Source organism: Athene cunicularia (genome assembly GCF_003259725.1).
Source record: "Athene cunicularia isolate RWA chromosome 15 unlocalized genomic scaffold, athCun1 chr15_part1, whole genome shotgun sequence".
Taxonomy (NCBI): domain Eukaryota; kingdom Metazoa; phylum Chordata; class Aves; order Strigiformes; family Strigidae; genus Athene; species Athene cunicularia.
In genome coordinates this window covers 12,737,853-12,748,572 of record NW_020799121.1, presented here as the reverse complement: position 1 = coordinate 12,748,572, position 10,720 = coordinate 12,737,853, and the positions used below count along the sequence as shown (strand labels likewise).

Genomic DNA, 10,720 nt, shown 5'->3' with positions numbered 1-10,720 from the left:
CCTGGTACGGAGCTCTTAAAGGGACAGCGCACCTGGTACGGAGCTCTTAAAGGGACAGCGCGCCTGGTACGGAGCTCTTAAAGGGACAGTACATCTTGCGCAGGTTCTTCAGGGGTCAGTGGGACTCATGCTGAGCTCTTAAAGGGCCAGAAGACCTCGTGCTGAGCTCTTAAAGGGCCAGCACACCCCAGGCTCCCTATGTTGGGGTGAGAGGGGCAGAGCAGCAGCTGGGCTCCCGCCTCCCCGCCAAGGGCCGGGTCTGGGCGAAGCCGGCTGGGCAGGAGGTGACACCCCAGCTTTGGGGGGTGACCAGCCTGAGGTGCTGCCAGGATGGATTCGGGGCTCGTCCCCGTCCTGCAGCGTCACCCCAGACTCGCCGGGATGCTCCTGGCGGTGCCCAGCTCCACATCATTGACCCTGCTGCTGTGGTTGTAGAAAGTCGGGTCCTGCTGTCCCGTGGAGTGGCCCCAAGACCCAAACACCGTTCCCCAGCGCGAGGGACAGCTGCTGGGTGGGCGTCGATGAAGGACACATCCCCAGAAACTTCCCTGCGTGTCCTTGATTGCTTTGGGTTGTGTGTTGTTTTGTTTTCTGGTTGAAATTTCCGTTTGGAAATCGATCAGAGGTCTGATTCACTTGGGAGCGAATCACCACTCGGGGATGTCGAGGTGGTAAACACGCAATTAATTAAATGCAGTAGTTGGAGAGTGGCTGTGAGAAAGCATTTCCCAGATACTGCTCTGCCCACGGTGCCGGTTTGTTTTTTAAATTAATGAGAGCATGTATCACACCGTCTCTGGCCTGTGGCTGCTGGCAGCTGGTCGGGCTGATGGACGGGGACGCCAGCTCAGTGCATAATCTGTTTTCTAAAAGCAAATTGGAATATTAAAAATTCATCCCTCCCCTTGGCTCGCGCCTGCTCCCGGCATTTTAAATAACGGGGTGATTGACTCCGTGTTCATCTCGGGGAGGATGTTTCGTTCTGCTGACTGGTGCCGCAGCATCAATCACACCTTGCCCGTGTCTGTCTGCAACATCCTCCCGACGGCCCCCAGCCCCGTGGGGCCATCACGGCCTGTAGCTGCTGGGGGTTGTCCCCAGGGCCATGGGGCACGGCCTTGCCTGCAAACCCCGACAGGGATCACCCCGATTCTCTCTTAGTCATCACATCTGGGGACAAATGTGAGAGGTGTGGGGGAGGCCTGTTGGAGGTTTTATGCTGAACCTGCTTGGAGGTGGTTGTCGAGGCGGGCGAGGGCTGCCCGGGGACGGCAGTGCTGTCCCTGCCCAGCCCCAGCTCTCTGCTGAGGGCTCCAGTTTGTGGGTTGATGAAATCCAGTTTGGCCACAGTGGCGTGATGGGTAACCCCGACCTATCCCAGTGCACTGGGATGGGTAACCCCAACCTATCCCAGTGCACTGGGAGCTCAGCGAGAGCGGGCAGGAGCAGAGAGGGAGTTTAACAGGAACAGGTCTTCAGGGCTGGTTGGCTCAGGGTTGGATTTAAGGTTGTTGGGGGCTGCTGGATCTCTTGCTGCTGAGTGAGGGTGGTCTCCCCCGTGGCACTGATGTAACCTGTTCCCTCCAGGGGCTGATGGATGATGGCCCACAGCCAGTCTCGGAAGCGATCGCGAAGCAGGAGCAAAAGCAATTCTCGGAGCAGACAGGAGAGGAAGGAGAAGAAAAGGAGGAAAAGCAGCAAGGACTCACGCCGGGGCAGCAGCTCTCCTCCGAAGAAGAAGCGGACCTCTGGGACTCACAGACACAAGTCAAGCTCAGCAGCAGCTGGGGAAGGTAGGGGAAAGGCCCACGGCCCTGCACGTTCCCCACATTTTCCTGGGGCAGGCGCACAGAGGGGACCCAGGTGGGAGAACGGGGTCCCTGCCTTTAGCTAAATTGGTGTGTGTCACCTTGCTGTGCACTTTGTGCTGATTTTAGTCTTGTTTTGATAAGTGTGGAGCCCTACAGCCCCTCCGGGTGCCGCCCCGGCAGCGTGGTGCTGCACACTGTGATGTGTTAAAGGTGTCACCACAGCGGGGACTTTGCCCCGGCGTTGGGGGTTTTGCTGTTCAGGCAAGGAAGAAACCAGGCTGGGAGGGGAAAAACCAGCACCCCCAGTGCTGTGGGACTGGAGCTGCTCCACTCAACCTTTTCTTATCTATTGCAGAAAAGAAGAAGGAAAGAAAGGACAAAAAGAAGAGGAAGGCAAGTACCTCTTCCTCTGAGACAGCATCTTCATCTACTGGCTCCTCCTCATCTTCCTCTTCCTCCAGCTCCTCTTCTGATGACTCCAGTGACAGTGACTCCAAAACAAAGAAGAGTCAACATGGCAAAAAAAAGCGAGCGAAACAGAAAGACAAAAAGAAGAAGAAGAAGAAGAAGAAGAAGAGACTAAAGAAGAAATCAAAGAAGAAGTCAAAGGAAGGGGCTAAGGAGGAGAAAGCCAAGGGGGAAGTGGTGCCTGGCCCCTCGCTGGAGCAGTGGCAGAAGGAATCACTGGTGGACTCTGGACCAGGTAATGATGACGTTTCCCTCCTGCCGGAGCCAGGGCACACAAGCGTCGCGCTGGGGAAAGACGCTCGCATGTTGCCCTCCCTGGGACCCACGTGAGGTGTCTGAGGGAGGCAGGGCTGTGGTCGGGGGGAGCTCCGGACTCTCCCTCCTACGTACCGTGGCCACCTTTGAGCCACATCAAATAAACGTAAGGTGCCACCTTCAGAGATGCATCTGTGACATGTTTAGCTGTGGTTTGTAGATGTGAGCGGGGAACAAAGATGCCGAAGGGAAGGACACAGCAGTAACACACTGGCAGAGCTGGTCCTGGCTTTGGGACGTGGAGCAGCCCTTCCTTTTGGGGGGTCCTCACTGACCCCCGAGTACCAGCACACGCTGGCGTGGCAGGCGTGTGTCCCCCCAGGCGTGGGGCTGTGCCCCTCGGCCAGGAGCCGGCCCCGCCAGCGCGGCTCTAACTGATGCGTTCCAGTTTTGACAGACGAACAAAAATCCCGAATCCAGGCTATGAAGCCAATGACAAAGGAAGAATGGGATGCGAGGCAGAGTGTCATAAGGAGAGTCGTGGATCCTGAAACGGGGAGAACCAGGTATGATCCTTGATGAGTGGGTTCAGTTTTGGGCCCCTCACCCCAAAAAGGCCATTGAAGGACTCGAGCGTGGCCAGAGAAGGGCAACGGAGCTGGGGCAGGGTCTGGAGCACAGGTCTGCTGGGGAGCGGCTGGGGGAACTGGGGGGGTTCAGTCTGGAGAAGAGGAGGCTGAGGGGAGCCCTCCTGGCCCTCGGCAACTCCCTGCCAGGAGGGGGCAGAGAGGGGGGATGAGTCTCTGGAGCCAAGGCCCCAGCGCCAGGCCCCGAGGGAATGGCCTCAAGCTGCCCAGGGCAGGGTCAGGCTGGCTCTGAGGAAGGATTTCTGTGCAGAAGGGGCTGTTGGGCGTTGGAATGGGCTGCCCAGGGCAGGGGGGAGTCCCCGGGATCCCTGGAGGGGTTGAAGAGTCGGGCTGAGCCAGCGCTGAGGGATCTGGGGGAGTTGGGAACGGTCAGGGTGAGGGTCATGGTTGGGCTGGAGGAGCTTCGAGGGCTTTTCCAACCCAGATGATTCTGGGATTCTGTGATCCCTGGGGAAAAGGGAGGCAGGTTGTCCATCCCCATCCGTGGACCCAGGTCCCCTTCAGCAGCCAAGGCCTGAGCAGATCCCGCACAGAGCCACTCCCATCAAACCTGGTGTAACTTACCCAGAAAGCGACATGTTTGACACCAAAATATTGAACAGTGCTGGGGCTCCATGCAAGGGGCTCCGGGCTGTGTCCCAGCTATGGGCTGCTCCCTGCTGCTGGGGGCAGGAGGTTTGTTCCTTGCGCTGTGCAGAGTTCGGTTTTGCCCATTAATGGGGACTCTGCAAGCGGGGGGCAGAGCAGGACCCAGAGGGGTGACTGACCTCACCCCACTGCTTCACACACTTGCCTTTCCCCTGAAGCACTGAGCTCCACTTAGCACCCAGATGCAAGCAAGGGAGGGGGGGACAGCGTGCGCCCCTTGGGGGTTACAGACAACAATCAAACCCATGTTCAGTTGGCTGCCAAGTAGAAATGACCCAGTTTTTAATAAACTGCATCTTCTCAGCAAGCAGAAAACATCATGCAGAAGAGAATTGGGTATGACAAGTCCAGTCTTAAAATAGAAGGCAGCCTGCGGGGCTCAGGGAGGTGTGGAACAAAGGTCGGTTCCCTGTAAGGCATGTAATGAAGACAATTAAATTTCTGTTCATGTTTGGAGGTGTGAGCCGCCTCCGACACTGCTTGGAATTTGTTCAGCAAGATGCTCCCTGGTCTGGCTGCCTTTCAGGCCCAAACTGGCTCCTATTTCTGAATGGCTCTGCAGTTTCCTGGGGCAGCCAGGGCCGGACCTAAACTCTGTGTGAAAAAAAAGGAAGGGGTTTTGCAGGGCTTGGGACCACTGCTGTTGAGAGCGAAGCCTGCAGATGATGGGCTGTGTGGGATGCTTTTATTACGAGTGTTTTCTCCTGCCATGTGCAAGTGCGAGCTGGCTCCGCACATAGACAGTGCCCACAGCCTGGGGCAGGGACGGCCGACCCGGGCAGGGGGGTGCCCGTTTCTCAGGGACCACGTTTGTCCTCGCTCCGGTGTGGTGACATGAATCCCACAAGAGCAGTGGAATAGCCTGCTGTGCTATTTAAGCTTGATACGGCCCCAAAAAAAACCCACAACCAAGTCACATAATGCAACTTCAGGTGTAGGGCATCCCTGGCCTTGCCTAGAGGTGGGCCTGGGCAGGTGCCGGTGAGGGGGCTGGCGCCTGCCTGAGCTGGGCACCAGAGCAGCCCTTGGGTGGGGTGGGGGGCTCGGTGCTGCCGGTGGCTGGGAAACAGCATTTGGCAGTAGCCCTCACGGCTCGTGGGCCTGCGCTTGTCTTCCAGGCTTATTAAGGGAGACGGAGAAGTGCTGGAAGAAATCGTCAGCAAGGAGAGACACAAGGAGATTAACAAGGTAGCGGGGGACTTGCCACCACCGGGAGCGGCTGGTGGGTGGGTCCCTGGGGACCCCAGTGACTCCAGGGGCCCTGGCGGGTGGGTGCTGGTGGTCCTTCACCCCTGTCTCTCTCTCCCTTCGCAGCAAGCCACCCGGGGGGACGGGCTGGCCTTCCAGGCGAGGACGGGGCTGCTGCAGTGAGGGCCCGAGTGCCAGCCCCGCCGGGAGCCCGGCCCAGGCCGGAGCCGCTGCGCCCCACGCAGACAGCGCCGTGGCAAGATGCTTCCCCGGGGGCAGCTTCCAGCCGCTCTGTAAGTTACCAACTGGGAAGGAAAGCGACTTTAATGGTTCATCTGCCAGTAAACAGCTTCTCCCCTCCCTCTCCCGACTGGGGCCAGCGTGGCTGTAACACACTTAGACCTGCTCGCCCCGATGCCCCTTTTCGAGGCTGGAGGAGCTCAGCAGCACCTCGGGGACAGGCTCGCTGGTGCTGAGCACCCCAGGGTGCTGCTGCCCCTCAGCTCTGGGTTTGGTGGGCGGGAGCCAACGCCGCGCCCAGGACAGGGTGGTGCTCGGGCTGCGAAACGCAGCTGACCGCCACGACTTCCCTTCAGGGGCTGCTCGTGGCCCCTTGCTTGCTGGCTCTGCATGCCCGCGCTGCTGTGTGGCTCTGCTCAGGCTGCAGCTCTCCTCTCCGCCTTCGAATGCCGCTTTCTGCTGCGCCCCGGGGGCTTTACTGAGCCTTTCTGCAGCTTCAGCTCCTCGGGCGGTGCTGGGGGAGCCCTGGCCTGGCACATGGGCAGGTGTTGCTTTGCAGTGGGGTGGCTTTGCCTTGCCGTCTGTCCCTGCATGCCACACGTGTCCCTTTCCCACAGCACAGGCCCCATTAGGGCTCCGGGCTTCTCGGGGCCCATGGAGCAAACAGCTGGCCTTTCCCCCACTGCAAAGTCCATAAATCTACAAACTGAGAGAAAAAAAAAAAGACAAACAGGTTAAAGGACAAATGGGTCCCGCAGGACTGGTCTGCACTGAAGGTTTCCACACTCTGTTCATCGCTGTAACCCCATTAAAACTGTCGCCTGCTCACAAGTTTTGTGACTTGTCTGTTTCTAGAGTCTCCCCCCTCCTTCAAAAAAAAAAAAAAAAAAAAAAAAAAAAAAAAAAACAGCCAGAGAAGAGCCTTCCCATTTCTTTAATCTGTGTAACTCACAATGATAACTGTACACAAAGCACACCCAGGCATCGGAACAATGCACTAACAGCAAGGAGGAGAAGGAAGTTGTACAGAAGGTTTGTCACACACAAGCGAGTCACGGGGCACGGTGCTGTACACACAGGGGCGTACCCAGCGCCCTCGGGCATGCCCTCCGGTGCTTCCCCACACACACAGGTCTGTTCCCCCTAAAGCAATTTTTTATAAATAAAATATTAACTAACATCGTTGGAATATAAAATTGACAGTCGAGGGTATCAACAGGCAGAGGGGTGCTGAGGACAGGGAGGGGACCGTAAGGCTTCTAGAACTAACAGGAAATGCAGCAAACTGTGGTGATACCTGAAGAAGGGGCTGCTACAGCAAGCGCGGCGGCTGCTGGGCGGAGCGGGAGTTTGTTAGTAACCCTTTGGCTAGTTACTGCTCTCGGCTCGCGTGTCGGACACTGTAAACGTTTTTTGGTATTAGAATTTTGCCTCATCTGACTGAGTGATCTAGCAAACCCAGGAAAACAACTCGGAGGGAATGCATGGGCTCTTCTTTTTTTATATTTTTTTAAAAGACTTTAAAGGGACAGCGTCAGGTAGAAAGTCTGGCCCAACAGCACGGTAATACAAAAAGCTGCTTTTTATAAAAAATCTGAGCTCCACAGCAGTTTTGATTCCCATGGAAACAATTAAAATAAAAAAGAAAAAAAGAAAAAAAGAGACTGAGGCAGCCTGCGCAGCGCGGGCTGTATTGTGCTAGTGTGAGAGAACAGGACGTGGGCTGCAGCAGGAGCGGCGCGACCGTCGCTGGCCGTGCCGGTGGCTGCCCAGACAACGGCGATAGGGAGGAGTACAAGAAACTTCATATTCTTTCCTTTGGAAGCAAACATTTGTAACAAAGAGAAATTAGGTCTGTAACCTGACAGTGCCCCTTTAGTAAGGATGGAATATACATTCATCTTTCCCTCGCTGCGTCCAAACGGACCCTCTTCCATATACGTGGAAAGGCATCAGGTCACATGCATTGCTCTCCAAAACACCTTGGAACAAACAGGTTATAAACACAGAGTTAAACTATTGCTATTGTTCTTTGAATGAGTAGCACGTTGATCTTTGCTTCGGATAGACGAGTGCCAGATGGGGGCGGCTGAGGATAGATTGATGGAGACTATGATGGACTGAACCGGTGGAGAAAAACTTATTGGCATATTTCCTGGTAACTACACCCACCTCATCTGGTATTATTGCAGCAATAAAGGTCCTGCTCTACAATTGCTTCTCCGTGTTGGATTCGTACAATGGCAACAGATGGGGGGGCCAGGGAAAGGACCCGGGCGAGTTTCAAGAAGCTCAACAAAGGATGAGGACGGAGGTGCTGTGATTGTCAGTCTAACTGGTTAGTAGCTGTTTAAAACATGAAGTGATGGAGAGGTGAGTATAATATTGCACTTCTGCATTCATTGACAGTTACATTAAACTTGGTCCATAAAATAATTGCTTTGTACATAATGCCTGAAACAAAAAGCTACATTTTTAAATATTAATAAACCCTGAAGGTTCCAGTCCCTCCAGACATTTTTTTTTTCCTCTACATAAATAAATAACTTTCAATTTTATATATCCACTTTTTATGTTGAACATTTACATTTGCCTCTGTTTTACACTATCTACACATAAGAAAATGTGAACATCTCGTCAGCATTGGAAAATGTACAGATCATGCCTTGGTTGCGGACTTGGAGGAAAGTTGAACTTTGCAAAGGCCATATCCAAATTTGCAGAAATTATTTTGTGATGTGGTTTGGTGACTTCACAGGATGGATTGTGGCTTGGCTTCCTACTCAGATGGCATCTGTTTGAGATAACATTTACTAACAAAAAGCTGGGACAATTCACATCGTTTTTAAACCCAGTAAGCTCTGGATGTACATTCAGAGAGAGCTAAGCTGAGTTGGCAGAAAGGGAAGTCAGTTTTCGGTAACAAAAGTCATCAGATACATTCTATAACTGAATAATTATCAAAGAGAAGTAGCTAAACATTTTGCAGTCAGGCTGCAGGATGTGGGAGATGCGCTGGGCAGCGGATGGGCAGTCGGGTTTGAGCGCTCCCCCGGCGCAGAGGCCGCTGGCAGCTCAGCACTGACCCTCCTCTGCCTCCGCTTCGACCCTCCAGCGCCGCCAGCACGAGATCTACCTTGGACGTCTGAGGAGTTAAGATTTGCCTACCGTGGCCCAGAGCCAATTAGCAGAGCAGCGTTCACAGTGCTGTGTATCTCAGTGCGGCCGTCCTGCACTTCATATTGAAACAGTTAATAAAATGAAGTAGCCAGTCTAAAAAATTCTTTGTTATAAATAAGGTCCTCATAAGTAGAAAGTGATATAAAGACAGGAAAGTGTGGTGAGGGGAAAGCAGGGTTACACGTAGTCGGGGAGCTCGGTAGGACTATAAAATCTCCACGTGAAGAGGCCAACTGGAGGCTGTACATGGGCACCCCAGATCCCCCGGGGTGGATGCCCCTCCGCCCCGGGCGGTGTGTGCGAGGAGGGAACCGGGCCCTTCGCCGGGGCCGGGCTGGCCCGCGAGGGTCAGAACTAAAGGGGCTTTTTGACAAGCCCTCGCTCGAGGCACTGTTCTCCCCGCCGCTGCAGAGCGATGCACGGCTGGGTGCCACCAGCTGGGTGTCACCGAGGGTGCTGGCCAGCAGCGAGCGCTTCGCCCCGCGCCCGGCCCCGACTCGCCCCAGCAGCACACAAACCATCAGCTCAGGCACATCCACTGAGAAACACACCAGGAAAATTAAGATATGGCCTTTTCTTAAGGTTGCCTGACATCGTTGGCACACTTCCTTACAGTCTCCTTACTGCTGGAAAAACTTCTGCACAGATTATTATTAATTTTTTTTTTAAATATATACATATATATACGTGTGTGTGCATATGTATATGCACAAATGTATATATATACACACACACACCCTGGCTTAGCAATATTTCATTGTCATGCACTACAAACAGTTAGGTGTAGCTACATGAGATGGTAACAGGTTTCCATTCTAAAAATCATCAGTGCAAAAAACAATGAGGTTTTACAGTTCAGTAACTACAGGTAAAAGAAGCGAGTCTAGTTCCCATGAAAGCTGCTACTGAACTTGGAGAGAACCTGGGAAGAAGAAAACGTCTCAGAGGTGGGTGTTGAGAGAGTCAGACCCTGCATTTGGATGAGAAGAACTGCAATGCAACCTAGCTGCTGAGTGCCTTCAGCTGCTTCCAGATATACAGTTGGTTACTTTTGGAAATAATATATAGCGAGAATATTTGGAGACTTTAACAGCAAATTAAGTGTCTGAGGTTTGTAACAGCTCAAAGTAGCTTGTATTCCTCTTTTAATAGGTCAACGCATTAAATTCCATCGGCTTCTAAAAGGTCTCTTTAAAAAATAAGAGTAATACAGTAACGACCCCACTTTCTTGGGTGTGAATCTGCCGACGTTCTGCCTCTACTAACAGCATTGATACATCTTTAGGCTTTGCCACTGCACGTACTCCTTGAGGAAGTGGCTGAACTTGAAGCTCCCGGTTGCTCTGCCTGGCACAGCCCACGATAAATCTCTCGCCTGGGGCCGTCTGTGCCGGGAAACGCTCAGCAAACCCCACACCTGCCCGTGCCGGCACCGGCAGAGCACCTCAGTCTGACTCCTGGGACAACCAAGACCAAGTTCCCCCAGCCTGGTTCCCCGTTCTGCGACTCTGAGGACAGCACTCGGTCATGCGTGTCGGAGCGATGGCTAACAAGGCGAGGAGGCACGTATTTACAGTCACTAAACCTGGATAAGAGAAGGAGGCAGGAGAGAGCGCGATCTTGACCTGGAGACTTTCCCCCCCCCAATTTCCAGCTGTTCCTTGGGCTCGTGCTGCACAAACCTGACTCTCCTGCTGCAAGGCCTGCGTGTTCTACGTGGGAAACATCCCATCTCTTCCCAGAATACCATGACGTTATTATAGTAGCACCATATTTACCCTTCCAGCCCATAACGTGGCCTCGTCCCTCTTTCTTTTTGTTTTCTCAACAGTCGCTGGCTCTGGCCTGGCTACTTCTGCCCCAGGAGGCCAGAGTCCAGCCGGGACGCTGCGCTCCGGCCCCAGCACCCCGTGGCGATGCTCATGCTCCTCTGGCTGCGTTCCCTGTCCCTCTCCTTGTCGCTGTCGGACTGGCTCTGGGTGCGCTCAGGCCGGTGGCCGGCGCCGCCGCCGGTGGCCGAAGGCTGGGAGGAGATGGTCCGCAGCAGGTGATTCCTCTTGCGCAGGAACTCGGTCTGGCTGGGCAGCCCGAAGCTGCCTTTCCGCAGCGCCATGCGCGTGGTGTTCTTGGCGGGGCGTGAGCGGTGGTTGTACTCCAGCTGGGCCAGGTGGGCTGCGTACCCCTCCGTGATGAACTGCGAGACAAGAGGGATGAGGACAGGAGTTAAGAGGGACGGGACCCGTTTCCCTGATGGTCGCTGGCAGCCAGACGGCGTTTGCTGTG

At 54.4% G+C, this 10,720-nt stretch overlaps 3 protein-coding genes across 11 annotated transcripts in view; 1 reads left to right on the top strand and 2 right to left on the bottom strand.

Moving 5' to 3' along the window:
• Positions 1-4,610, bottom strand: part of ABCB9 (ATP binding cassette subfamily B member 9) — a 39,790-nt gene extending 35,180 nt beyond the window's left edge. For all 3 annotated transcript variants that reach the window (XR_003399506.1, XM_026859489.1, XM_026859491.1), the window contains exon 1: positions 4,604-4,610. The gene's annotated coding sequence lies outside the window, so the exon portion shown is untranslated. The remainder of the gene's footprint in view (positions 1-4,603) is intronic.
• ARL6IP4 (ADP ribosylation factor like GTPase 6 interacting protein 4) lies at positions 1,588-5,969 on the top strand. Of its 2 annotated transcripts, none has more exons than XM_026859493.1 (5): positions 1,588-1,793; positions 2,167-2,514; positions 2,992-3,100; positions 4,948-5,017; positions 5,144-5,969. In XM_026859493.1, exons 1-5 carry the CDS (start codon positions 1,598-1,600, stop codon positions 5,198-5,200), a joined length of 780 nt encoding a protein of 259 aa, XP_026715294.1. In that variant the 5' UTR covers positions 1,588-1,597; the 3' UTR covers positions 5,201-5,969. The 2 variants fall into 2 exon arrangements, with proteins under 2 accessions (XP_026715294.1, XP_026715293.1); XM_026859492.1 differs by having other exon boundaries at positions 2,983-3,100.
• Positions 5,970-6,175: 206 nt separating this feature from the next.
• The window catches only part of PITPNM2 (phosphatidylinositol transfer protein membrane associated 2), a 129,834-nt gene continuing 125,289 nt past the window's right edge, over positions 6,176-10,720 (bottom strand). For all 6 annotated transcript variants that reach the window (XM_026859486.1, XM_026859483.1, XM_026859487.1 and 3 more), the window contains one exon: positions 6,176-10,631. In XM_026859486.1, the coding sequence (XP_026715287.1) occupies positions 10,287-10,631 (345 nt within the window). In that variant the 3' untranslated portion in view covers positions 6,176-10,286. The remainder of the gene's footprint in view (positions 10,632-10,720) is intronic.